The sequence below is a fragment of the Gekko japonicus genome, unplaced genomic scaffold (genome assembly GCF_001447785.1).
Source record: "Gekko japonicus isolate JY-2015 unplaced genomic scaffold, Gekko_japonicus_V1.1 scaffold89, whole genome shotgun sequence".
NCBI classification, from domain to species: domain Eukaryota; kingdom Metazoa; phylum Chordata; class Lepidosauria; order Squamata; family Gekkonidae; genus Gekko; species Gekko japonicus.
In genome coordinates, this window is record NW_015170889.1 from 765,926 (window position 1) to 792,153 (window position 26,228).

At 44.1% G+C, this 26,228-nt stretch overlaps 1 protein-coding gene across 1 annotated transcript in view; it reads right to left on the reverse strand.

Moving 5' to 3' along the window:
- Nucleotides 1-26,228, reverse strand: part of AUTS2 (autism susceptibility candidate 2) — a 903,433-nt gene that overhangs the window by 705,156 nt on the left and 172,049 nt on the right. Inside the window, exon 2 of the mRNA XM_015418389.1 lies at nucleotides 15,530-15,631. Coding sequence (XP_015273875.1) covers nucleotides 15,530-15,631 — 102 coding nt within the window. The remainder of the gene's footprint in view (nucleotides 1-15,529; nucleotides 15,632-26,228) is intronic.

Here is a 26,228-nt window from a genome sequence, read left to right on the forward strand (position 1 = left end):
TCCATCTGCCTGTGGAAAGGTTCCACCTACTCCAACAAAAAAGCTGCACAACTACAAAGACTGATTGAGAGACCCACAAACACCACAGGAGATGGACCTCGTGGATCCTAAGGCATTCCCTGCAAACTGCAACAGGCCTTTCCGGCTGTCGTATTGTTTCAAGTGAAGAGGTTTTGGCCCTGGAACACGGAAGAAACAGCAGCTCATTGTGAACTAAAAGAAATTACATCCTCCAGGTCTCAGAAAGTCTGCTGTACTGATTTTGCATATATATTGTGAATTACGGGAAGGGGGCACGCTGGGCGGGGAGGCGGCTCGCTCGTCTCATTCTGGCCATTGTTTATGCAGGTCTGACAGAATGAAGGAACAGTGGGTATCATTTCAATTTCTGATGTCAACATCAAATTACTTATTTAATTTCATGCCTGGCGAAGCATTGTATAGCTACATGCAGAAGCATTTCAGCTCATTTGTTATGCTGTGTTTCTGCCGCGATTGGCTTGCCTTCCAACTGACAGCTTTAATTACGACATGAATTTGATTGCACTGCTGAGGAATTAACATAATGCAACAAAGCATTTAAGCACCCAGCCTCAGATACTCACATACACAAACAAAACAAGCGCATGGGAAACGAGAGGCGGGGGCGATCTGAAGATGTCCTCCCCCCTCTCCCCGTCATCAAATCCTGAGGCGCTGCCATGTGAGCTTGCTGCCATTCATTAGACTGGAATGGCTTGACGGAATAAAAAATGGGATGTTATCCTTTAGAGCGGGATTTATTTTCTTGTGGAAGAACTTGGTGGACTTTTAGCACACCCAAATACTATTCTCCGCATAGCTATCTATTACCTATAAGGCTCAGGGCCATCCTAAACATGACAGTGTGCCATGAGGACATGACCGCCATTTTAAAGACATTCCAAAATGCCACAAAGATGAACAGGCCCGCACGTTGAAACTCTTTTCTTCTCAATGCCTTTTGAAGTGCCAAACAGCTGGAGGGGGTGTGTGCTGTGGCTGTTTCAGCACATGAAAAAATTATGGGAGGAGGGAGAACAAGAGTGCTGCACTGTGGCCCCAATCAGGATAGGGCCCTCGCAGCATTGAAGGAGGAGGAGGAGATTGGATTTATACCCTGCCCTTCACTACCCAAGGGAGTCTCAGAGGGGCTTACAAACTCCTTTCCCTTCCCCTCCCCACAACGGGCACCCTGTGAGGTAGGTGGGGCTGAGAGAGCTCTGACAGAAACTGCTCTCTTTCAAGAACAGCTGTGCCAGAACTATGGCTTGCCCAAGGTAATCCAGCCAGGTGCAAGTGGAGGAGTGCGGAATCAAACCCGGTTCTCCCAGATTAGAGTCTGCACACAACCTCTACACCAAATTGGCAAAAAAAAAAAAAAAAATTAACGGTGTCATCATTCCCATGGTGGCCATGTAAGGTTGTCTTCTTTGCAGCTCAATCATGTGCATATTTGCTCAGAAATAACTTCCACTGGGTTTGATATGGCTTACTCCAAACTAAGCGAGGATAGGCTTGTCTCCAAAATATCATCAATGCATTGGCCCACGTTTCAGTCCAGCAATACATAGTGGCTGATGAGACCGAGGGTTGTGCTCACTCTGGTTCAGAAGTCATTTTTGTTTAATGTAAGCACAAACCAAAACAAATTGCTTCAAAGGAAGAAAAGCTGGCCTCTTCCGTTTACATAAATAATACAAATCAACAGATTTAAATATTTTTTTCTTATTTTGCATACAGTCTTTTTTAGCCACCCATGAGGAAAGAAAAACAAATATGCAAGAAATTTAAAACTTTACCCTTTGACGATTGAACACCCAACTGAGCCCATTCTCGGATTTCTTCTTTCATTGTACACTGCAGGCAACCAGACTAGACAACATTTGCCTTGGTGGACCAATGATCTGCCTTAGAAAAAGCAGTTTCACACAGGCATGTGGGTGTTTTTAAGAAAATAAGAACATAAGAGAAGCCAATGTAGGATCAGGCCAATGGCCCATCCAGTCCAACACTCTGTGTCACACAGTGGCCAAAGATACCATCAGGAGATCCACCAGTGGGGCCAAGACACTAGAAGCCCTCCTACTGTTGTCCCCCCTCCCAAGCAGCAAGAGTACAGTGCATCACTTGCCCCAGACCTAGAGTTCCTACCTATACCTTGTGGCTAATAGCCACTGATGGACCTGTGTTCCATATGTTTTCCCAATTCCCTCTTGAAGCCATCCATGCTTGTAGCCACCACCACCTCCTGTGGCAGTGAATTCCATGTGTTGACCACTCTTTGGGTGAAGAAGTACTTCCTTTTATCCATTCTAACCCAACTGCTCAGCAATTTCATTGAGTGCCCATGAGTTTTTGTATTGTGAGAAAGGGAGAAAAGGACTTCTTTCTCTACCTGTTCCAGGTGACGCACACGTCGGGGAGGAGTTCCCCCTGGGGCCCGATCCGGCGCCGCTGGGGAACGGGCCTCCGGGGCGGGGATTTCCCCGCCCCCCCGGGGGGACTTGGGAAGCCTAGACACCAAGCATCAACTGCCTAGTTCGATGAACCTGGATTATGCAGGTGAAAAAAAGTAAGCTGACATCCATGCTTGAAATGTACCCTGTTTTAATTGAAAGTGGAGAAATGGGATGGGGCTGCGGATCAGTGGTGCAACATCTACTTTGCATGCAGAAGTTCCAAGGTTCAATCCTGGCATCTCCACTTAAAAGGATGAGGTAGCAGGTGACGTGAAAGACCTCTGCCTGAAACCCTGGAGAGATGCTGTCAGTCCAAGTAGATAATACTGACCTTGATGGACTAAGGGTCTGCTTCAGTATTCATTTTAGAACAAAGTTTGAGTCCAGTGGCACCTTTGAGACCAACAACTTTAATTCTAGGTATAAGCTTTCATGTGTGTGCACACTGAAAAAGTGTGCATGCACATGAAAGCCTGTAATCAGAATTAAACTTGTTGGTCTTAAAGGTACTACTGGACTCAAATTTTGTTCTGTTGCTTCAGACCAAGATGGCTACCCACCAGTATTGCTTTTAGTTATGTTATTTATAGTCCACCTTTCTCGCTTGGACTCAAGGCTGGATTACACAGAGTGAGCCAATACAATCAACAGGATGGGGCATTCACTGAACAATACAACGGGATTGTTTAAAAACTGAACTGAAGCAAAGCATAAGTATTAACGTGACACATTAAAGGATGCAGATATTACACAGAAGGAGCCCAGCTGCAGCAAGCTACACACAGCAGCAGAGAACCAAATAATTTATCCCAGTAATTTTGTGAATCGTTTAGTACAGTGCAACTCTAGTACCTTAATAGAAAAACAAAACAAAACCCTTGACTGGTTCAGTTTCACAATAAGGTAGCTTCATGTGCTCCTATGTTCAACACGGAAGAACAAGTATTTTTCAAACTTTACACAAACCAGGTTTTTGCTAAGTGAGACCCTTGGACCCCTCAATATGGCCTAATTGGGCTGGCATAGGGTTGCCAGGCATGATCACCACGCCAGCAGGGGGGTTTGGGGGGTGGTCTGGGTGTGAGTGGCAATGTCCCCAACATGATGACATCACATGGAAGTGTCATCACATGACGACATCACATGACGTGTCATCACGTCACCGATGTTGTGCAGCTATGTTCTGCTTTTCGGGCAAACTCTATGGTTAAAAGCAGTGTCGCCACGCAATGTCACTGATGCGACGGCGTCACTTACACGTGATGTCATTGCATTAGGGATGCCACCGTGTGACATTAATGTTTGGGGGCAGGGCTTCCCCCACAGGCCAGCTGGCCTGCAGTGGGCAGAAGCCCTGAAAATCAGGGGATCCCCCACAGGGTTGCCAAGTTGATCTTCGCCGGGAGCAGGGGGCTCCTGGCCGGCGTCTGGTGCACACATGTCACCCGGAAGTGACAGGAGGATGTCAGACACATAGAGTTTTCCCTTGGATGGCCGTGGCCCCGCCCCCAGCATGCCCGGCGTGGTCGCGTCACTTCCGGGTGACGCGCACGCCGGGGTGGAGTTCCCCCCGGGGCCCGATCCGGCAGAGCGGGGAATGGGCCTCTGGGGCGGGGGTTTCCCCGCCCCCCGGGGGGGACCTGGGATCCCTAATCCCCCACCTGGAACAAGGGTCTGGGAACCCAAGGCTGGAAGCATCTGCCCAGGGTCTCAGGCAGAGAAAGGTCTTTCCCCAAGTGGGATCCTTTTAACTGGAAATGCCAGGGATTGAACCTTTGCCCTTCAGCATGCAAAACATGTGCTCAAGCACTCAACCATACCCCCTTCCCAAAGGTACAGCCTCCCAGAACCCCAGGCATCACCAGTTTGTCCCGTTATTACCTTCTGCAATGCCTGTTTAGAGAAGGTACCATTTTTTTACAATCCCTTTCATTGCATCGATTCCACTACTTTAGTCTTGGCCTAGGTGTAAGATTGCCAAAATGCAAACCCACCACCGATACACAAATAAGCCTCATTATATTTTCTGTATTACTTTTGCTCTCTTCCCTTAACATTCTCTTTGCTTTCTGCTGATGGCTCTGCATTAAGCTAATGTGTTCACGGAGCTCGCCACGATAATTCAAAGATCTCTTAACCGAACGGTTAAAAACAGCCCCGTTTTTTTTTTTTTACATTTAATTGTTTACTTCTTCTCCCAATGCACAGGCTTTTTCAATATTTCATTAGATCTGAATCCAATTGCCAGCAAGCCATTAGCAAATCCCCTTAATATTGTGAAATTTTCAAGATTTTTAACTGTGGTGCCCTGCAGGACAAGCGGGGGGGGGGGGGCTCCATTATGCGTAACACACGAATAAGTCAGGGGGAAAGGTGTGGGGGGAGAGTTGAGCTGTCTTGAATTCCAGGTTGAAGGAAACAGAAGGAGCAGCCATCTTGCCTTAGAGGAAAATCTCAGCTGAACGAATTCTACTGCAGGCGAGATTTTGATAAGATGGAATTGGCAGCACTGCTCTGCTCTACATAAGGAGGGGGAGGGCAGACAGCTTCGGAGTCTTTGGAGCCTGGAGGGCAGTCTTATCCAGGAAGCAGAAAACAAGTTGTCATTCCCCCAAAGCCAGTACAAGTGGAGATATACGGCAAGGGATGGGGGGCTGGGGAGACGGAAGAAAGCTTTACAGTACTCCGTGTGTCCTCATCACTGTGGTGTCAAGTGACTGTTGGCTAATTAATTGGCCTTAATCTACCAGAGGGCAACTTTTCTGTTCATTAATTTATTTCAGGCACTCTTTGTGCAGTGAGTTTGTGTGGCAGAAAGACCACAGGGCAGATCTTTGTTTGCTAAGAAGCCTGACTCCTCCTCAAATTGAGGCTGGCAACCCACGGGAGAATAAACTAAGTGAGAGCCCTTGTTATGTATTGGGAATGGAACATTCCAGGACTGTTTTGACCAGAGATTGGCTGAGCTTGGAGCTCTAGAACAATAGCCCACCAGGACTCTGGAGGTGGCCAATGGGGAATGGAATGGTCTTGATAATGGCCTATCGTTGGTAGTTGTTTGGGAAGTGGGTGGAGCTGCATGCTATTTAACAGGGCCGTTGCCCTGGCAGTTTGTCTTTTGTCTTAGTCTTGTTCTTGCTGAATCACAAATAAAGTAGAACTGATCACTAGGTTTGGGGTCAGACTATCCATAGAACCCAGTATTTAACAGCCCTCATCAGCCAAACAATTATGCTACTTCTGGTATGACCAAAAGTGAAATCACCACATCATCAGCAACAACCTAGCAGTCAGCCAAAATTCTATGGTTAGTTGCAACCGAATACTACAGTGTTGCTAGCAATGCCGTGAAATGACTTCTGGTCACACAGGAAGTGATGTCATCATAACAGGATGCTGCCTATCACAACAATCTACTGATGATCCCTGGCCCCAAAGATATCCAGCTGTCCTCAACCAGAGCCAGGGCTTTTTTGGCCCTGGCTCCAACGTGGTGGAACTCTCTGCCGAATACCACCAGGGCCCTGCGGGGCTTAATGCAATTCCTCAGGGTCTGTGAGGGAGAGATATTCCATTAGGCCTTTGATTGAGGACAGCGATGGTTTCCATCATGGCTGGCACCCTTTTCTTCTTTTCCGCCACCTTCTCACTTTGGCCCCCTCCTCGCCCTGCCCACGAGACGGCAACACAGATCGGAGTGGGGTTTAGGATTAAATCAATGACGCCATCTTGAGACGATTAATAATATAGGAATGAATGATTTACTGATTTTAACAATGCCATGCTGATGCTTTTAACTTTGTTGTACATTACCCAGACTGGGCAATTCACAAATCTAACATATAAATAAACAGAAACAGCAGAAATGACCATAAGAACAGGGTCCTACAATACCATCCCCGAATTAAGCCTGCCTTATGATGCCACTCCTGTCCAGGCTCAGCTCATGCAAGACAAGGATTTCTGAACTAGGAAAGCTGAAATTTTGAAATTCTGCCCACTATGCCATTTAAAAAATTTGCTACCATCCCTGATCCAAAGTAGGCATGCTGCAATTTCTCTTTAAACGAACACAATCCCCAGATGAACATCTTGCTTCAGACCACCTCAACATTCTGGGCAACAATAATCTCAAGCATAGTACAGCAGCTTTTCTCCTGCACAGTAGCCATTGAGATTCACATTTACCCACCCAGGGCAGAGAATTCCTAGCCCCAGCCAGGCCCATAGCTACACTGAAGCCTCTCGGGGCCTGGCCCCCCAATTTACCACCAAGGCCCCCTGATACGGTTGCCAAGTCAGAAACTTACCGGAGCGGGGGACTCCCGGCCGTCGTCTGGAGCGCACGCTCTCCGCATCCACGTCACCCCAAAGGGATGCGGGTACACCGGGCACGCTGGGGGCAGGGCCAGGACCATCTGAGGGAAAACCATAGAGTTTTCCCTCGAATGACTGTGGCCCAGCCCCCAGCGTGCCCGGCATACCCGCGTCACTTTCGGGTGATGTGCACTTGGGGGTAGAGTCCCCCCCGGGGCCCAATCCACCGCCGGCGGGGAACGGGCCTCTGGGGCGGGGTTTTCCCCGTCCCCGGGGGGACTTTGCAAGCCTACCCCCCAACTTTCCATCCAACCCAGACCCACCAACTTTCATTTTTTAATTTTATTTATAGTGCTTGCTTGGGGGATGTGAGGGTGCGCCCTGATTTATTTAAAGGCCCCCCAAATTAAAAAATCCTGGCTACGGGCCTGGCCCCAGCCCCAATTTCCTGCCCCCAAGAAACTGAGGAGCGAAAGGAAAAAAAAAATGGTTACCAAATAGTTACACTCTAGAAATTTCTAGGCAGCCCAGAGGATCGTCCAGAACTGACGTCACACCTTCCCGAAGCCCTGCCCTCCCTCCCTCCCTCCCTCGGCACCGCTCCCCAAATTGCATGACATTGTTCATATAGGGTTATTAAGACAGAGATGTGTAGAATTTGAAGAATGCATTTGAATGCAAGTGTTGGGAACCCCGGTAGCTATTTATGCTATGGGGTTAGGTCACTTCAGGTTGTGGCTCCTTTTGCCGAGTCCAAGAACTAAGTCTCCATAGCTCCTGCACAAGGCGTGGCTTATGTTCCAGATTCATGGTTGTGTCATTGATTTGACCAACTTTTGCAAAGTGAAATGTGGAATCACTTGCAGTACTACTGTTTTTATACACCGCTGAACCATATTTATTTATTCTTTAGATATGTATCCCGCCCTCCCCGAAGGCTCAGGGCGGCTAACAAGGGCATACATGCCAGATTAAAACAGTAAGAACAGTATAAAAATACAATAATACAACATAATACAGTTATTAAAAATATCGGTGCTCCAATACTCACTCCGAATCATAAAAGCAAGATGGTGTTCTGAAGATGTTATAACAGAACGACAGCAGTATATGTCCCCACAACCCTGTCATCCGCCAGGGACGTCTCGCACCCCCAATGATACCCACACCAGCGGTGGTAGAGTGCGGTGATGGAAAAAGCGTTGGTGGAATAATGGTGGCGGCGGCTCCTACTCGAAAGCCTGGTGGAAGAGCTCCGTTTTGCAGGCCCTGCGGAACTGCCCCAGGTCCTGTAGGGCCTGGATCTCTTCTGGGAGCTCATTCCACCAGGTAGGAGCCGCCACCGAGAACCCTGGTCACAGCAAGTTTGATGGTCCTGGGGCCTGGGATATATATATTCATGATACATATTACGTACGCTAGCCTGGTCTTGTCAGATCTCGGAAGTGACTAGCACTTGGATGGGAGACCACCAAGGGAGTCCTCAGTTGCTACGCAGAGGCAGGCAATGGCACAACCACCTTTGAACGTCTCTTGCCTTTGAAAACCCGTTGGGTTGGTTGCTACTTGACAGCACTTTCCACCATCCTTGTACATATAATGTAGATATAATGCTGATTTGTTCTTACATGTTGAGGGTAAAATTCAGGAGAAGGGGGTGGAAATAAAGATGGCGTGAAAGTAAAGAATCGCGGGCCCCCTTCAGACAAAGTAAAAACAAAATCAAAACATGGATTTGGGCGACATAACAAAATGGGCGAGCAATTCAAAACCAGCTCCAGTCTAGCCTGACCTCAATACGCCAGCAAACGCCCATATAGTATCTTTTGAAACCCTTGGAAACAACCTTTCAACCATATTATTCGCAGATTTCAATTTGACATTGTCTCACTGCAGCTGACCTTTGGAACTGTTTTGGTAAAGTACATTGACTCACTACAGCGGTTCTATAAATATGCCGAGGGCTTTGGAGCCTATGTAGCCCCATGGTTAATCCAAGCCTCGAGTCTGTATGTTAAAACTCTTCCATTAGTCATTAACATTGCTCTACTGTGAAAGCCTAAAGGTTGGAATTTTTAAGACGCTAAAGGGGTTGATGTGGGCAGATTAATGCATCCCAAAACGAATGAGAATGTTGTGGTTTTCATCCCTTCTCAGATAAAATTATAAACTAGGCCAGACAGACAAAATGAAAAAGAGAGACTGCCAAGTGGATTTATTAGGTTTTCTTATGATCTCCTGTCACCAAAAGCTGATTCAACCTTGGGATGAACTGATTTCTCCCATTCTCTTCCTTTATTGTTCCCAAGTTTCTCTCTGAAATTACAATTCAAATGTAACTAGGAGAATTTCTAAAAATCAGGTGTGGAACTGGAAGCATATTCAGCTTGCCACACTGTTCAGTTCCTTCCATTTGTTTAGATATTTTTCACATCTATGTTCCTAATGTGGACATGGGCATGGAAAACACACTGCAAAACAAAACAAAATCCCACAACTCTGTTTGTATGGTTGGCTCAAGAATCTTACTGCATGGTGTTTTGACTAGAGCACACAAATGAGTTGCATGCATTTCTTCAAGTTCTACACAAATCCATCTTAATAGCCCTGTATGAACAATCAACTAACGAATTCTGTTTTGTTGTATATTTATCATAAGAATAAAAGAAGAGTGCTGGTGGATGAGACCAGTTATCCATCCAGTTCAGCATCCCATCTCACACAGTGGCCAACCAATTCCTCTTGAGGGCCAACAAGGAGGAGGAGGAGGAGATTGGATTTATATCCCCCCCTTCACTACCCAAAGGAGTCTCAAGAGAGGTTTACAATCTCCTTTCCCTTCCCCTCCACACAACAGATACCCTGTGGCGTAGGTGGGGCTGAGAGAGCTCTTTTGAGGTCACGCCAGCAACTGCATGTGGAGGAGTGGGGGATCAAACCCAGTTCTCCCAGATTAGAGTCTGTGCTCCTAACCACTACACCAAACTGGCCAATGCCTTCCCCTGATGTTGCCACCTGGCTCTAGGATTTAGAAGTTTATGGCCTAGGAATGTGGAGGTTCCCTTTAGTCACCATGGCTAGTAGACGCATGGAGAGTAAGAAATATAGAGAAAAATGATTATACCTTCTATTCAGCAAGGCATAATTCATGGTCCAGGATAGACATGGCATGGATTTCAGCAACATAGTTCCAGAAATAATAGAAACAGAAATACTTCCCAATACATTTGCAGATCACAGCCCCTTAATGTTAGCGTTAAAAGATAAATATCGGAAAACAAGATGGAGAATGAATAAAAGCTTATTAAAGGATAAGGAATTTGATAAAAGGATGCAAGAAGAAATTATAGAATTCTTTAAAAGAAATATACAACCAGAATTCCCAATAGAGATAGTATGGGATGTATTCAAAGCATTTCTGAGAGGCTGTTTCATCAACCAAGAGGCTTGGAAAAGGAAACAAAAAAGAAAGAATATGCAAATCTTAACAAGCAAATAAGGAAGGAGGAAGAGAAATAAAAAAAACAATGATAGGGGAATAGAAGAAATAAAAATAAATCTCAGAAACCTTAATCATCAAATGAATCTCTTATTGACAATTTTTTTTGCCAGAAATATAGAATTTATGAAACATTATTATTTTGAGAATACTAATAAACCAACACGATGGTTGGCTTATAATTTAAAAAAGCAAGAAGAAAGAAAAATAATAACAGCTCTTAAAAATAAGGAAGGGGTTGTGAAGCACAACTTATCAGAGTTGAAAAATATAGTTGAAGTATTCTACAAAGAACTATACCAACAAGGAAAACAAGACACAGAGTTGATATTGAAATATATCAAAAAACAAAATAACAAGAGGTTTAATGAAAAACAGATAAAAATGCTAAATGAACCAATTACAATATGTGGAATTACTGAAACCCTTAAAAAACAGAAGAAAAATAAATCCCCAGGACCGGATGGAATTCCAGTAGAAATATACCAAAAATACGAGGAACAGGTTATACTAATAATAAAGGATTTACTGCAAAACATAAATAAAACAGGGAAAACTCCCAAATCATGGAACCAGGCAATAATAACATTAATTCATAAGCCAAATATGGACAATAGAGAAATTAATAACTATAGACCAATATCACTTTTAAACACGGATTATAAAATCTTTGCTTCAATACTAATACAAACAATACATCAGGATCAGGCTGGATTTCTGCCAAGACGACAGCTTAAGGATAATATTAGAACAATAAAAAACGTTCTGGAATATTATGAAGTGCACCCAGATAAAGAAATGGCACTAATATTTTTAGACGCAGAGAAAGCTTTTGATAATGTTAACTGGGAATTTATGTTACATAAGCTGGAAGCATGGAACTGTGGGACAAAATTTTTGACAAGTGAATAATGACATGACCCAGGATATCTAAATTCAAAAAGGGACTAGATAAGGATGCCCTCTATCTCCACTACTATTTATTTTTATGTTAGAAACATTAACGGAGCAAATAAGAGATAATACTCAAATAAAGGGACTCAGAATTAAAGGAGAAGAATTCGAACTTCAAGCCTATGCGGACGATTTAGTATTTATATTAGAGAATCCGACAATATCAATAACAAAATTAATATAGATAATACAGGAATATAGATCAGTAGCAGGTCTAAAAATTAACTTCAAGAAAACAAATATAATAACGAAGAACTGTACAAAACAGCAAATAGACAAAATTCAAGATCTATCTAAGATGGAAGTAGTAAAACAGACTAAATATTTAGGAATCATACTATCAAATAGAAATATCACTTTAATAGAAGATAACTATAACAAATTGCTCAGGGAAGTGAAAAATGATCTAGAAAGATGGAAAGATTTAAAAATTTTGTTGATGGGAAGAATCGCGATCATTAAAATGAATATCTTGCCTAGATTCTTATTTTTGGCACAAAATATCCCAATTTTAAGGAAAACTACTTACTTTAAAGATTTCGAAAAAATCTGTAGCAAATTTATATGGAACAACAAAAAAGCAAGGATTGACCATAAAAATATGCAGGATAAAAAAGAAATGGGGGGCTTTGGAGTACCACATTGGAATTTATACTATAAAGCAGACACATTAACATGGATAAAGGACTGGATAATATTAGAGAATACTAGGTTATTGAAACTTGAAGGTCATAATCTAGGAATGGGGTGGCATAAATATGTGTGGTATGAAGAACATAAATTCATAAGGAATTTCACACAGCACACAATAAGAGGATCGCTGATAAAAACATGGAAAGAAATCAAAACACGATATTATATTAAAACACCGAAATGGGTGGTACCAATAGAAGCCTTAGCAATAACAACATTGATGGAAAAAAGCAAAATAGTGTCTTATGAAGATTTATTAGATAAAAACAGTAACTTAAAAACTGAAGAGCAATTAATAACTCAGAAAATAAAATTTGCCTGGTGGGATAAAATGCAACTGACTTCGAGATATAACATAGATAAGAAAATGGGTTTCTATAAAGAAAACAACGAACTAGACAAAATATGGCTCTCCTCGAGCGATAAGGTAATTCAACGGTTATATAAATTACTAATAGCAGACTATATGATAGGTGAAACTATTAAAGGAACGATGGTAGCATGGACAAAAGATTTACATAATATGCTAGGGGCAGAACAATGGAAAAAAGTGTGGGATTCAATAAAGCTAATGAGAGTGATCCCCTATAAAGAGAATATTTATAAGATGTTCTACAGGTGGCACTGGACACCTGAGAAATTAGCAAAATGTTATGGAAACATTAACAGGAATTGTTGGAAATGTAAGAAAAATGTCAGTACATATATGCATATGTGGTGGAGATGCGAGAAAATACAAAGATATTGGGGGGAAACTTACAAGATGGTAAATGAAATTATAGGAACACAGATAGCATTTACACCAGAAGTTGCTTTATTGAACATTCTTCCCGAATCATATAGTAAGACAAATAAATACATAATAACTTATTTTTTTACAGCAGCCAGAATATTAGTAGCCAAAACATGGAAGGAAGAAGAAATACCTTCAAAAAAAGAAATAGATAAGATGCTATCAATAGCTGAAATTGATAGATTAAGTTTAATATAACAAGGTAAAAGTAAAGAAGTATTTGATAAATGATGGAAAATGTTTTATGTATGGTTAGAAAATATGTATAAAAATGACTCACAACAATAAGAAACGTAAAGCGGAATGTCAAGTGTATGGTGGGAAATATTATAATTTTTTTAAAAAATGAATGTCTTATACTGCTGATATGAATTTACAGTGTAGTTTTGAAATTGTAGTATATAAATTTTAAAGGAAATTGAAATAGAAGTATCCACTCAACACAGAATTGACCTTAAGGCTGAGGATAAGAACAAAATATTTATTTTTTGTTTGGTCTGTCTGTTAACCTGTGTTGCTGAAAAGAAAATCGCTGTCATAGGTTTTTGTATGTATCGTAGTCTTGTTGATGTTCTTGTTTATAAGTATGATATAGGCTTATACTATTAAAAACCCCATAAATATATTGTTGTTGTTTTTTAAAAAAAACTCTGTTAGCCTTTGCCTGGCTTTATTTTGTTCTCCAAGGCCAAACTGGTCTGTTATTTCAGTTACCTTTTGAATTTCTACTTTAGTATTCCAGTCCCCTACGATGATAAGGACATCTCTTTTTTGGTGCTAGTTCTAGGAGATGTTGTAGGTCTTCATAGAAACCGGTCCACTTCAGCCTCTTCTGCATCAGTGGTTGGGACATAGACTTGGATTACTGTGATGTTGAATGGTTTGCCTTGGATTCAGACAGAGATCATTCTGTCGTTTTTTAGATTGTATCCCATTACTGCCTTTCTCACTCTCTTGTTGACTATAAAGGCCACAACGTTTTTTTACGGGGTTCTTGGCCACAGTAGTAGATATAATGTTCTTCTGAGTTAAATTTTTCTGTTTCTTTCCAGTCTCTTTGCCCCTTGTGTCTTTTTATACAGAAATTAACAGCTAGCTATACCCCGGGAATTATCACCCAGTGACAACTTACGAATTTTCATTTTGATTTTGCAAAACTATGTTTCAAGATGGAACTGTTCTTAATTGAAAGTACAGCTTGCCGGAGAAATCAGCCCTTTACAAAGCTACTCTCTCTTTTAGCACTTGACTGAAGTGTAGAACATTATTTTTTTTAATAAATGAAAGAATCTGTCAAAGCGCTGGAAGCCACCACAAGCTTGGCTAGCAAGATGTTTATCTCATCACACACATTTGTTATATCCTTTAGCCAAAGCTGCTGTTCTTGCTAGAGTGTGAGTCTTCGTACTTGAATTTCTGCTTTGTTAGCAAAGCCCATGAAGGGTTGTTATTACCATAGATCTCGCCAAGCATGGCAGAAGCTCAGGTTTTCCTTGGTGGGTATGGATTACGATAATCTGCACACACACCCCAAAAGGTCTCAGCTCTAACACAACTCTCCAACGTGCAAGTATTTCCAAACCCTTTCTGTGACCAATGCCAAGCCAAAATAACTTCTATTTTGACTGAAAAAAATGCATGACTTTCCAAGCTTAGCTTGGGTACATCTTAAAAAATAAAACTATCTGTTTGTCGAACAAAGTGTGTGGCCCTCATGACTTCATATGTGGGGATGCCAATTGGCTGTAACATTGGTGGAATTCTATCCACTTGGCTGATGGGTAGAATTAGAGGATGCAAAACCAAAGACATTCCCCAAGGAGATGGTTTTGTGATTAGTGCAAATGTGTGCTGTCCAAACCCAAACATGCACACTAAGGGATCTCTAGAGAAGCCATTTTACTTACGTATTTGTTCATTTCATGTGAGCTAGAGCATGTTGTCAGTCCTGCCTCTGTCAGTTGCATACAGAGGAGGCCAGAGGTAGTGGAAAGAATTCTCAGCCTGTATGCCTCCTCATGGAGACCCCCTCCAAGCCTCCCCAACAAAGCCTGGACTAAGAACAGCGTCAGCATCTGACCATGTACATAAATGGATGGATGGACAGGACAGACAAAAGGAAATACTTCTTTATGAGGATGGACAAAAGAAAATACTTCTTTACACAGAAAGTGATTAAAATGTGGAATTTGCTGCCAGCGGAAGTCGTGATGGCCACAGGCATAAACAGCTTTAAAAGGGGATTAGATAGATTCATGGAGGATAAGGTCTATCAGTGGCTACTAGCCATGGTGACTGAGGGGACCCTCCACCTTCAGAGGCACTAAACCTCTGAATCCCAGTTTCAGGAGGCAACATCAGGAGAAGGTCTCGGCCTCCGTGCCCTGTTGTTGGTTCTCCAGAGGAACTGGTTGGCCACTGTGCGAGACAGGGTGCTGGACTAGATGGACCACTGGTCTGATCCAGCAGGGCTCTTCTTATGTTCTTAAGTGCTGTCAAGTCATAACTGACTTATGATGACCCCGGCAAGAGGCTTTCAAGGCAAGCAAGAAGCAGAGGTGGTTTGCCATTGTCTCCCATCCGAGCGCCAACCCTGCTTAGTTTCGAAGGTCTGACGAGACTGGGCTATACCATACCATTCCACATCCCAACCTCTCATCAGAAGTTTAATTAACGGTTCCTAGCAAGGTTAGATGCACTCAGTTCACCTTCTTTCCAGTCTAGAAAATGGGCTCTTGCAAACAACAGTTAAGGCAACACAATTCAAGATGCGGTTTCCAGAACTGCACTTACGTCACTCAGTCTCTCTCGGGAACTGCTCCGATGGAACCCTTTCGATTCTCCACTCACGCTTTCGCTGTCACTGTCTCGGCAGCTGTTCTGGCCTGGCTTAAGCTGTGTAACAAGAAGGAAACAAAAGCCACAAATTTAAGGTCTGCATCGTACCTCAGATATTTTCAGCTTAATGGATCCATTCAGATGTGTAAAATGAGATTTTTTAAAAAAAGTTTTGACACTATCTAGCCACTTGGCATGTATCCCATGTCCTTTCTCATAAAGCATCAAAGCCTGCATGGGCCAAAAGGACAGCCTTCCATTTTGGATATGGCCATGTCTAATTAGTTTTGCTCTTTTTGTAGAAAAAGCCCAGCAGGAACTCATTAGCATAATAGGCCACACCCAACAGCAGGAACTCTTTAGCATATTGGGCCACACCCCTGACAGCACAGCTCATTAGCACATTAGGCCACACCCCCATGTTACTAGAAGTGTGGTTATCCACACATTTTGCTTGTTATTCTCTTTACCTTGTTTGTTGTCAAAACCCTGGGCTTTTTTGTAGCAGGAACTCCTTTGCATGTTAGGCCACACACCCCTAATGTAGCCAATCCTAATGAGTTTCTGCTGTTGGGTGTGGCCTATTATGCTAATGAGTTCCTGCTGGGCATGGCCAACTTGGGAGCCAGCCAGAACTCCGTTCCTGTGCGTTCCTGCCCACAAATAGCCCTGGTTCTGGGTCAAAATGGCTTCCTATCCTCACCATACTGTTCTGTGTGGGAGGAGAACAGAGGTGACGTGTTCATCTCGCTTACCAGAAGTTGCAATAATGGTCCCTGTTACTTTGGGGGCCAGTGTTTTTCTCTTGGCCTCGCTTTAGGGATGCCAGCCTCCAGGTAGGCTGTGGAGCTCCCGTGGAATTACAAGTCATCTCCAGACAACAGAGATCAGCTCCCCTGGAGAGAATGGATGCTCTAGAGGGTGGGCTCTGCGGCATTCTACCCTACTGAGGTCCTCCTCCTCCTCAAGCTCCACGCCCAAATCTTCAGGAGTTTTTCAACTTGGATCTGGCAACCCTACCCCCTATCCCCCACCGGTGGCCAGAGGAGACCTGGCAACCCTACCTCACTTAGTAGTAGAGGAAAAGAAATATGGCATCCAGGAGCGATTGGATTGCCACCACCAATAGGTGGAGGACTTGGCATAAATGGCTAGTAGAAGTTTCATGAAATCTTATATTTATTTATTTATAAATTCAATTTATAGCCTGCCCTCCCCGCAACGTGGGCTCAGGGCGGCTCACAGTCAGGCATAAGCGAACACATAAAACACATCAAAACCATTTAAAATCATTATTACAGTACAACAACATTATTATTAAGTGCTCGAGATGTTCCATATGATGTTCCATAAAGATGACGTCTGAACGCTGGTATACCCACACCGTGCTGTCAGTTCCACGTGACGCTGTCGTTCTCTCTTCCAGGGCTAGATAGTGATGGTACAGTAGTGGCGGCTCCTACTCAAACGCCTGGCGGAAGAGCTCCGTCTTGCAGGCCCGTCTTTGGATTGTCCACCCCCCATTTCAAGTGTTTAAAAGTTCTGATCAGAGCAGCATAGATCTTGCTTAGGAGTAAATATGTATGGGCAGCAAACCAAAGTCCCAGTCACTTGAGAGTAAACCTCACTGAACACCATGGGGCTTACTCTCAAGTAACTATGTATTGATTCAGGCTGTAAATCTTTAATGTCTTCCTCAATGCCATAAAACATCCACTAAAGTCTCCCCTCTGAGCTGTAAGCCTTCTTGAGGACGACTTCGAATTTCTCATCCCTGCTGCTTTCGTCCCCAAATTGTCAGTTTAATCTTGTTTCTCCTAAACGTAAGTCGAACCCGTCTTTATTGTTGGGCCATTTTCTGTTTCCTCGCTCCAGATTTTCCCCTATAAAATGCATGCATTTTCCCCCCAAACGTTATTGGTGCATTACTAAATCAGCATTATGCACACAGGACATATAAATTACAACTGCATCTCAAAACTGTTCAGCATGTGACTGCAATACAGATGCATTTACAAAACTAACAGGCAAACGCAAAGAAACGATTGGCAAAAAAAGGTACAGAAATATAACAAGGAATGAAAGAGAGAACATTTGGACCTCACACCTCAGTGTATCTCATACAAGGAGATTTTTGATATGGGAGTTCATTCAATGACTGACCCTCTCAAATGGTACCCTCTCAAATGTGGTAGACGACTGTGCTCATTCCACCCTAAAGATCTGAATTGCTTCCAAGAGTCCAAGTGAAGATCATTGAGGGTGCCATAAAACACTAATTCTGAGGGGCATGGGGTGGGGTGGATAAACCTCTTAGACATTTTCTCCAAGATACTTACTCTAAGAAATCCACTTTGGGTTGTACAGATTCCTGCTTTCAGCGGTGAAACTGAAATGCCAGAGGCTTCCATGTGTAAAACAATATTAAACTGAAAATGAATTCAGTAGTCTGCCAATATTTAAACTTACACAGGGATAAACACAAATGGTACCCCTGTGTCCACAGTTCATCTGTTTTGGCCAACGATACAAAGGCTGTGAATTCTGTGGTGATATCTGGCCTCCCCTCCTCTCTTTGCACACATCTAGACGTCACCCAAAACCACAGTTAAGGCTAACTCTGGTTAATAAACCAATTTAACATTACCTGACTTCATGGACCCTAACCGGCAGCATTAGTGGAATGGATGGCATTCAGACAATCACACCAATTGTAATTCTACCATGGCTTCCTGCTATGCCCGAACTTAGCCTATGCCGCAAACTGTGGACCGCTCACGGACCAGATTTTCTTCCTGATTGGATTTCCCCGTGCCATTCCTTTACTGGTCTGGAATGTCACTCTGAGGTGTATCTCATCCCCCCTCAGTTCCAGTTCTAAGGGAAACATTCAAACTTGACTGCAGAATGCAGTGGAGCAAAGTGGTGAGGGGAATTATATTGGGACAGGGGTCCCTGACCTTTCTGAGCCTTTGGAATTCTGACACAGTGTGGTGGGCACAGCTACAAAATGGCTGCACAAAATGGCTGCCACAGGAGGCGGAGCCAGCTGTACAGTGGCTGCTGCAGATTACCTTCAACCACACACCCTTGTGCTGTAGTGGCAGATGCTGCTGAAGATCTCCACTGGCCAATCAAAAGCCTTGCTGGGCGAAAGCCCCACCTGATCCCATCCACTTAAAAACACTTGGCAGGCACTAGGAAAGATGCCAGCAGGCACCATGATGCCCATGGGCATCACATTGGGGACCCCTGTACTAGGATCTGGGAGACCTGGGTTCAAATTCCCCATGCTGTCATTTATTTATTTACTCTAAACATTTGTACTCCACCTTTCTCCAAGGACTTGAGGCCCCTTATAAAAGCCACAAAAGGCTGCAATAGAAAATAGAAGGTACAACGTTAAATACCACAGTCAACTCTATCAAGCTACGAATCCAAATTTATAGGTGGCAAACTTCATAACCCCAAGCATCCTGACAATATCAGCAAGGGAAACCAATCTCTCCCCACAACAGGCACATCATGAGGTAGGTGGGGCTGAGAGAGTTCTGAGACAACTGTGACTGGCCCAAGGTCACCCAGCAGGCTTCATGTGGAAGATGAGTGGGAAATCAAACCCAGTTCTCCAGATTAGAGTCTGCTGTTTCTAACCATTACACTACACTGGCTCCAGGGATGTGCAATTGGATCTACCCAATCCAAAAATATACCTGAAAAACACCTTATCAGTATTTTGGGGGTATATTTCGGCATCTCAAATGTATCCAGGATTTTTGGGGAGAACCGAAAAATATCCCCCCAAAATCCCAGATATATTTGGGAATTACTGGCAAATCCTGAAAAATAGCTGATGGGCTGGAGCACATTGCTCCCACTGCTCAGCTATTTTCAAGCTTTCTTCTGCAGTCCCTTTAAATAAGGGAGGTTTAAAGGGACTGCAGAAGACAGCCCACAAAACAGTCAAGCTGGGGAGGGAGGGCCACTGCCCCCCCTATTATCAGACTCTTGTGCAAACTTCAGTCTCAACAACACTCTCTTTTCAGTGATTTGTTTATTGAGATATAAAGATGCTACAAGCTAAGACATTCTTGTGTCAGAACTGCTGAAACAGGCACCAACAGGAGAGTTATACCCCATTCAAACAGTTCCCCCCAAAGCTCACCCAATCACACGATTCATTCAGCCCACCAAAATGAGCAAACATTCACATCCCCTCCCACCTGTGAACCTACAATGCTAACTGAAGACAGGCTAGAAAGCACAGACAGACACCAAGGTCATTCAGTCTCTTCCCATCACATGGGAGGCACCCTTAGAAAAAAGGTTACCAAGCAACGAAGCGAAGCAGGCACACACACTCACACAACTCCCCCTCCCCCAACATCCCAAATACAGAACGGTGCAGGAAAATGAAGACAGAACACAGGATCCCATGGCAAATGAGGCCCCAAGTTTGACACCCATCTCAGCTGGGGCTCGTTTGGGCAGTGCGGTTTAAACTGGGCTGCCCAAAAGAGCCCGCAAAGGGAGAACTCTTCCCATGGCTCAGCCCAGTTTAAACCCCACTGTCCAAAAAAGCCTGCAAAGGAGCTGATTCCATGGGGAGAACTCGTCCCGTAGCTCAGTTGGGGCTCTCTTGGGCAGTGCAGTTTAAACCAGGCTGTCCAGAAGTGCCCACAAACAGCTGATCCCTCAGGGAGAACTCTCTCTATGGCTCAGCTGGGGAGATTTTTTGGTTCAGGTTTATTGGAACTCCCCCAAAATTCAGGATTTCTGAAAAATCCTGGATCCAAATACTTTATCAGTAGGGGGATCTGGGTTTTTGGAGGGGGGAATCCTGAAATTTTTTCAGGTCTAATAGACCCAAACCTAAAAACACAGTGTGTGTGTGGGGGGGGGATGTACATCCCTAACTGGCTCTGGGCTGCGGTGGCTCAAGTGGTTAAGATGCTGAACTGCAGATCGGAAGGTCGGTAGTTCAGCAGTTCAAAACCCGAGTGTCTCTGGTTCTAGCTCCTGCCAACCCAGCAGCTCGAAAGCAAGAAATTGCAAGTAGATAAATAGGTACCACTTCGGTGGGAAGGTAACAGCGTTCCCTGCACCTCGGCATCTAGTCATGCCAGCCACATGACCATGGAAACATCTTTGGACAGCGCTGGCTCTTTGGCTTGGAAATGGAGATGAGCATCCCTAGAGTCAGATTCGACTGGCTTTCGAGCAAGGGAAACTTTTACCTTTACCTAGCTGGCTCTACAACCTAAATTCAGCATGGGGGCCGGACAGACAGACAGCTGCCCCGTGTTAAAATCTATAGCGTTCTCTAACTTTTGCTGGTACTTCTCAGTTTTCTTCCCCAGACTGGATGGTCAATAGGTCCCTCAGCCATTAGGGATCTGATCTCGTTACATTGTTAACTGCCTGGCTTTAATACCCAGCCAGGAAATTTTTGATCATGTTTTCCACTGCTTTCCACTGAAGACCTAAAATCCCAGCACCATCAGCTCTCCCTGAGGCTCGGCAGAGATTGGGCATATTCTCTCTGCAAAACCTTCAGTCATTAGTCAGTGAGCTCTGCCTAGCTCTCTTTTATTTCCATCCCCCTGAGTGGTAGTTCCAGCTGGTTTGAGGGCGACTGGAGCATCGCAGCAGGGGTCGTTTCTCTACACGCAATTTACACAAAACTTAGAGAGATCTCGCTAAGACATCCAAGCATGGGAGCTCTAGAGGAACAAAGTGAATCACAGAGATAGTGGAACAAGCTCAGATATAACGGAGCTGCAATTTAGCCCTCTACTTTCCCAGATAAATCTTCTTCCACTGCCCCCACGCCAGGCTGCTGGAGGGTTTGTTCTGTTTCAGAAAGATATTGTAGTTTAAAACGAACAGGGAAAACTGCATTGACAAGGTTGTGGCCTTCTAAACAATGCCTATGTAGCATAGGTTAGCACAGCACCACAAGCTCAGTGAGACAAATGTGAAAGCCACTGAATTTAAGCGATAACTACCTCTTCGTTGGATCCTACCACACAGGGCTGTGGCAAGTGTAAATGAAAACGAACTCATATTTCCCAGGTGGGACTTTGTTATGTTGTGAGAACAGCATAAACTGGCTGAAACACCTCTGTGTTTAACAAGGAACCAGCTTTTCACCAATTGAAAAAAATCCTCAGAAAGTTCAAAAATGTCATCCCTTGGGCCTCAGCTCCCTTCCCAGAATCTCTACCAATATCAGGGCCAATTAGACATTATGTTTTTAAACGAGTTGGGTTAAAGTTCCCCCATCCTGACTCTTGTACCCTTTAGTCAGACAGCAGCTGTTGAGAATTGCTCCCCTAGTACCACAGGGGCCCAATTTGGATTGGAACCATGGAGCATGGGGCGAATGGGCTTCATTTTCATGAAGTCACATCTGAGTACCACTCTAGGAAGGTCTCCTAATCTCTTGGGTAAAGACCATAGAAACATGGAGAAATTCCTAGAGCTTCACTATGGAGACCATTTCCCCCCCTGCTCCTCAATTTCTTAACGGTGGGGAACTAGGACCAATGAAAATCTAAAGGAAAATCTAAGCCACAAAAATCTTGCATTATCTATCTGGTCACATAAGGGACCCTGCAAACTAGATTTCCTTCTCAGGACATTTCCTCTTTGGTGCAGGTCTCACAATGTAAGGAAAACATGTATCAGGAAGTAATAGGATTCCTAACTTCCAGGTGGGGTCTAGCCATCTCCCAGAATTGCAACTAATCTCCAGACTACATAGATCAGTTCCCTTGGAGGAAATGGTAGATTCAGAGGGCAGGATCTATAGCATCATATCCCTACTGAACTTTCTCCTCCTCCCCAAACTCTGCCTTCCCTGGGCTCCACCCCGAAATCTCCCAGAATATTCCAGCAAGAAGTTGGCAACCCTAAGATGTAAAAATGAGATATGAGACGGAGCCTTTTCCTCCTTCATCCACCTAATTAAGTTTTAAAGGGGGGTAATTCTTCTGATACCTCTTTGGAACAGAGAGTAGTGGAAACTGCATCCTGCAAAAATATACATTGCATTTCTGGGCTTTGGCGATCAGTGTTAAGAGGATGTTGGGCAATTAGTGCAGTTGCTCTTGATTGCTGCTTAATTGCTGCTTGTTGGTGCTTGACATCTCCAGGTCCGATTGATCGTGCTCTGCTTTTGTCATTCGGGTTACAACTTCCCTATCATCTCCTCCTAAATGAACCACAAGCCAACTTCGGCACTGTGAATAATTTATGTGGCAAGACAGCTACGGAATGGCTTAAAATAGTATTAGGTCTTAAACTTAATAGCGCAACCCTCAAAACCTCATTTAGGTTACTGGAGTGGCGGGGGGGGCAGGGTTGGGGTTTTTTTAAGCCTTTTGGATGGAGACTGGGTTGGAACTAAATTATCCACTCTGAGCCAAAAGGTAGCGAAAAGCTATGATTATGAATCTGAATGATGGGAAACCTTTTATGCAGAGAAGTTGAATTTCCAGAAATTTTGAACCACAGGGGGGGAAAGATTCCCTTCCCGCCAAACCGCCCCCAGATATTTGAGGAAAACTTAAATATATGCAATAATTGTCTTAGCAAATCTAAACTAATTTTACCACTTCAGCAACATAAAATGCATCATGTATAACTTTCCTAGCATAGTGAATTGCAATATCTGACATATTTATAAAATTTAAAATATAATTTTGTACAAGCAAAACTGCAAATATACCCAATACCTAAGAGAAAACTGCAAGGTGATGCACCCTTTGCTACCTTAGCATATGCACCTTAATTTTTGCCATCTGTTCAGCGAAAGCTCAGTTCCTGGTAACAATTTCAGAGTCTTTCTTTGAGGCTTTGGTGCAGTCTCTGCCCTACCTCTTTCTGAACTTCCCCCCTCCCTCCAAGATAGGGCAATAAGCAACTTGTTACCCAATCTGTGGGTATATGTGTCCCATTAGTTTGAGGGAGAAGTGGAATGGTTAACCACAAATCAAAGCAAAAGGACAACAGAAGGTATCGAACAGCTGAAAAGCAAAGAAAGGTCTGCATACTCCTCTCATGAAGATTAGGTATTCTTCTATGTGCAGAAATGCATCTTGGATTTAAGAGCTGTCTATGTCTTCTATAGCATGCCCACCTTGTCTTTAAAAGCATTTCACTCATTCTAAAATAGAAAATATTTCATTGCAGGTTTGTTTTTTTCAGTACTCCCCAAAATTTCCTTTTTCATTGCAAAAACTGGGAGAAAAACCTCCGGTTTATGGCGGTGCACTAGCAGTTGCACCTCCCGGATCTCCTGGGGGTGAGGCTATGCTCCGGCCGAAGAAGGGGGTGCGCAGGCTCACAACCCCCCCCCCAGGGTCCTGGCGAAGGGACCCTGGCCATGGAACTTTTAAGAGGAGGTCTCTTTGAGGGTGGAATGCCTGAGAATTGAGGCACCTCTTTGTTCCGATGGTTCTCCGTGCCGAGAGACCGAATGGGCTTAGTGACGCTGACCGGGCCGAGCAAAGGAGATCATGCGGTAGAAATGAAAACGAGGTTGAACGACCGATTATGAATGTGAGACAGTTTCGTAGCATTTAAAGAAGAAAAGTAGCTCCCCACCCTACCCCACTGAACGGGGGGAAAAGCGAGTTTTTAGATAGTAGTGGGTACTTTACTTTCTCCCGTATATGTAGTATTCCCCCCCCCCTTTTTTCTGTTATAGTTTTTTTGTAGTTATAAAAAAATCAATAAAAAATCCCCTCCGGGGGCTTAAAAAACAACAACAAAAACTGGGAGAAAAGACCTTGGAAAAATAGGGGGGAAGCCCCCCCCAATATTTCCGGGGGTTTTGTTTGTTTTGTTTTTCAGGCCCCCACAGCGGTGAGAGAGGCAGAGGTGTTTTTTAAACATTCATTAATTATATTAGACTTTTATACCACCCTCCCTGCAAGCGGACTCAGGGAGGTGTACAACAATTATCCATAAAATACATATAAAATCTGATATGGGAAAAGGGATATCTGAAGTGAATCTGGAGGTTCCTCCTCTGGTGATACACTTGAGGGAGTCCCAAGAAAGTCACTGTGCACCATTAAGATTATCAAAACTTCGCAGGAGGCTTTCATATATTCTGTGTAGGGTTTCCAGCTCTGGGTTGGGAAATCCTGGAGATCTGGGGAATGGAGTCTGGGGAGGGCAGGGTATAGTGCTATAAAGTCCACCTTCTAAAGCAGCCATTTTCTCCAGGGGAACTGACCTCTGTCACCTGGAGATCAGTTGTAGTCCCATGAGATCTCCAATACCACTTGGAGGTTGGCACACCATAATCCTATGTGAATTGCCACGCGTCACACTCTGCTTCATTTGCCATAGTTATGGGAGGAAAGGAAATTCCTGAGCGGGGGAGTGTGTGTGTGAGAGAGAGTATGAGAGTGGCACCATTGTAGCGGCTATCGTAACTCTTCCCAAGGGAAGCAAACTCTCTGCTAGCCTCACTGTCTTAGATAACGGGACTGGGAACTTACAGGTGGGCATAGATGCTAACAGCTTAGGTGGGACGGCCGAATGAAATGATTGGATGAACCTGGGGGGGGGGTTACATTTGAATTGTCTATATCTGTAGAGGTTACCACCAAAAACCTCAGTTCTGACACGGTACTGTTCTAACCTGGATCATGCTTGTATCTCAATAAACAAATCATAGAATCATAGAGTTGGAAGGGGACATACAGACCATCTAATCTAACCCCCTGCCCAATGCAAGACCAGCCTAAAGCATCTCTGACAAATATTCATCCAGCCTCTTCTTGAAAGCTGCCAGTGAAGGGGAGCTTACCACTTCCCTAGGCAGCTGATTCCACCTTTGAACCACTCTGACCATGGAAAAGTGTTTCCTACTATCCAGCCGATACCTTTCTGCATGTAATTTAAACCCGTTGCTTCAGGTCCTATCCTCTGCTGCCAACTGGAACAGCTCCTTGCCCTCCTCCAAATGACAGCTTTTCAGATATTTAAAGAGAGCAATCATGTCCCCCCTCAATCTTCTCTTCTCCAAACTAAACATTCCCAAGGCCCTTAGCCTTTCCTCATAGGGCTCAATCTCCAGACCCCTGATCATCCTCATCGCTCTCTTCTGCACCCTCTCGATTTTGCCCACATCCTTTTTGAAGTGAGGCCTCCAGAACTGCACACATATACAGAGGGGCTATGACCTCCTGTGATTTCGATATGGCCCTTTTAATACAACCCAAGACTGAATTTGCCATATGGTTTCCCCCCCGACGATCTGGGCCACGCCCCCAACGTCAGGGGCGTGGCTGCGTCACCTCTGGTAACGCAGCTTCGGGGGCGGAGTTCCCCCCTGGGCCCAATTCCGCCGGGGTGGAAATCGGGCCTCCAAAGCGGGGGATTCCCCACCCCCCGGCCCCATTTGGCAACCCTAATTGTAGTTCTCATCCTCTCACAAATGGAACTGGATCCATCAACCAATAACACAAATAATTGCATTGAAGAAGTTCAGAACCAGTATTCCAATATTCCCATCAACCTCTGCAATCCCAGAAAGTCAGGAGCATCGATCAAGAGTGGCAGTCGGTCACTTATCTATTTGACGATGAATGTGATCAACAGCAGAGACACACCATCACACAAAATACTACTTATT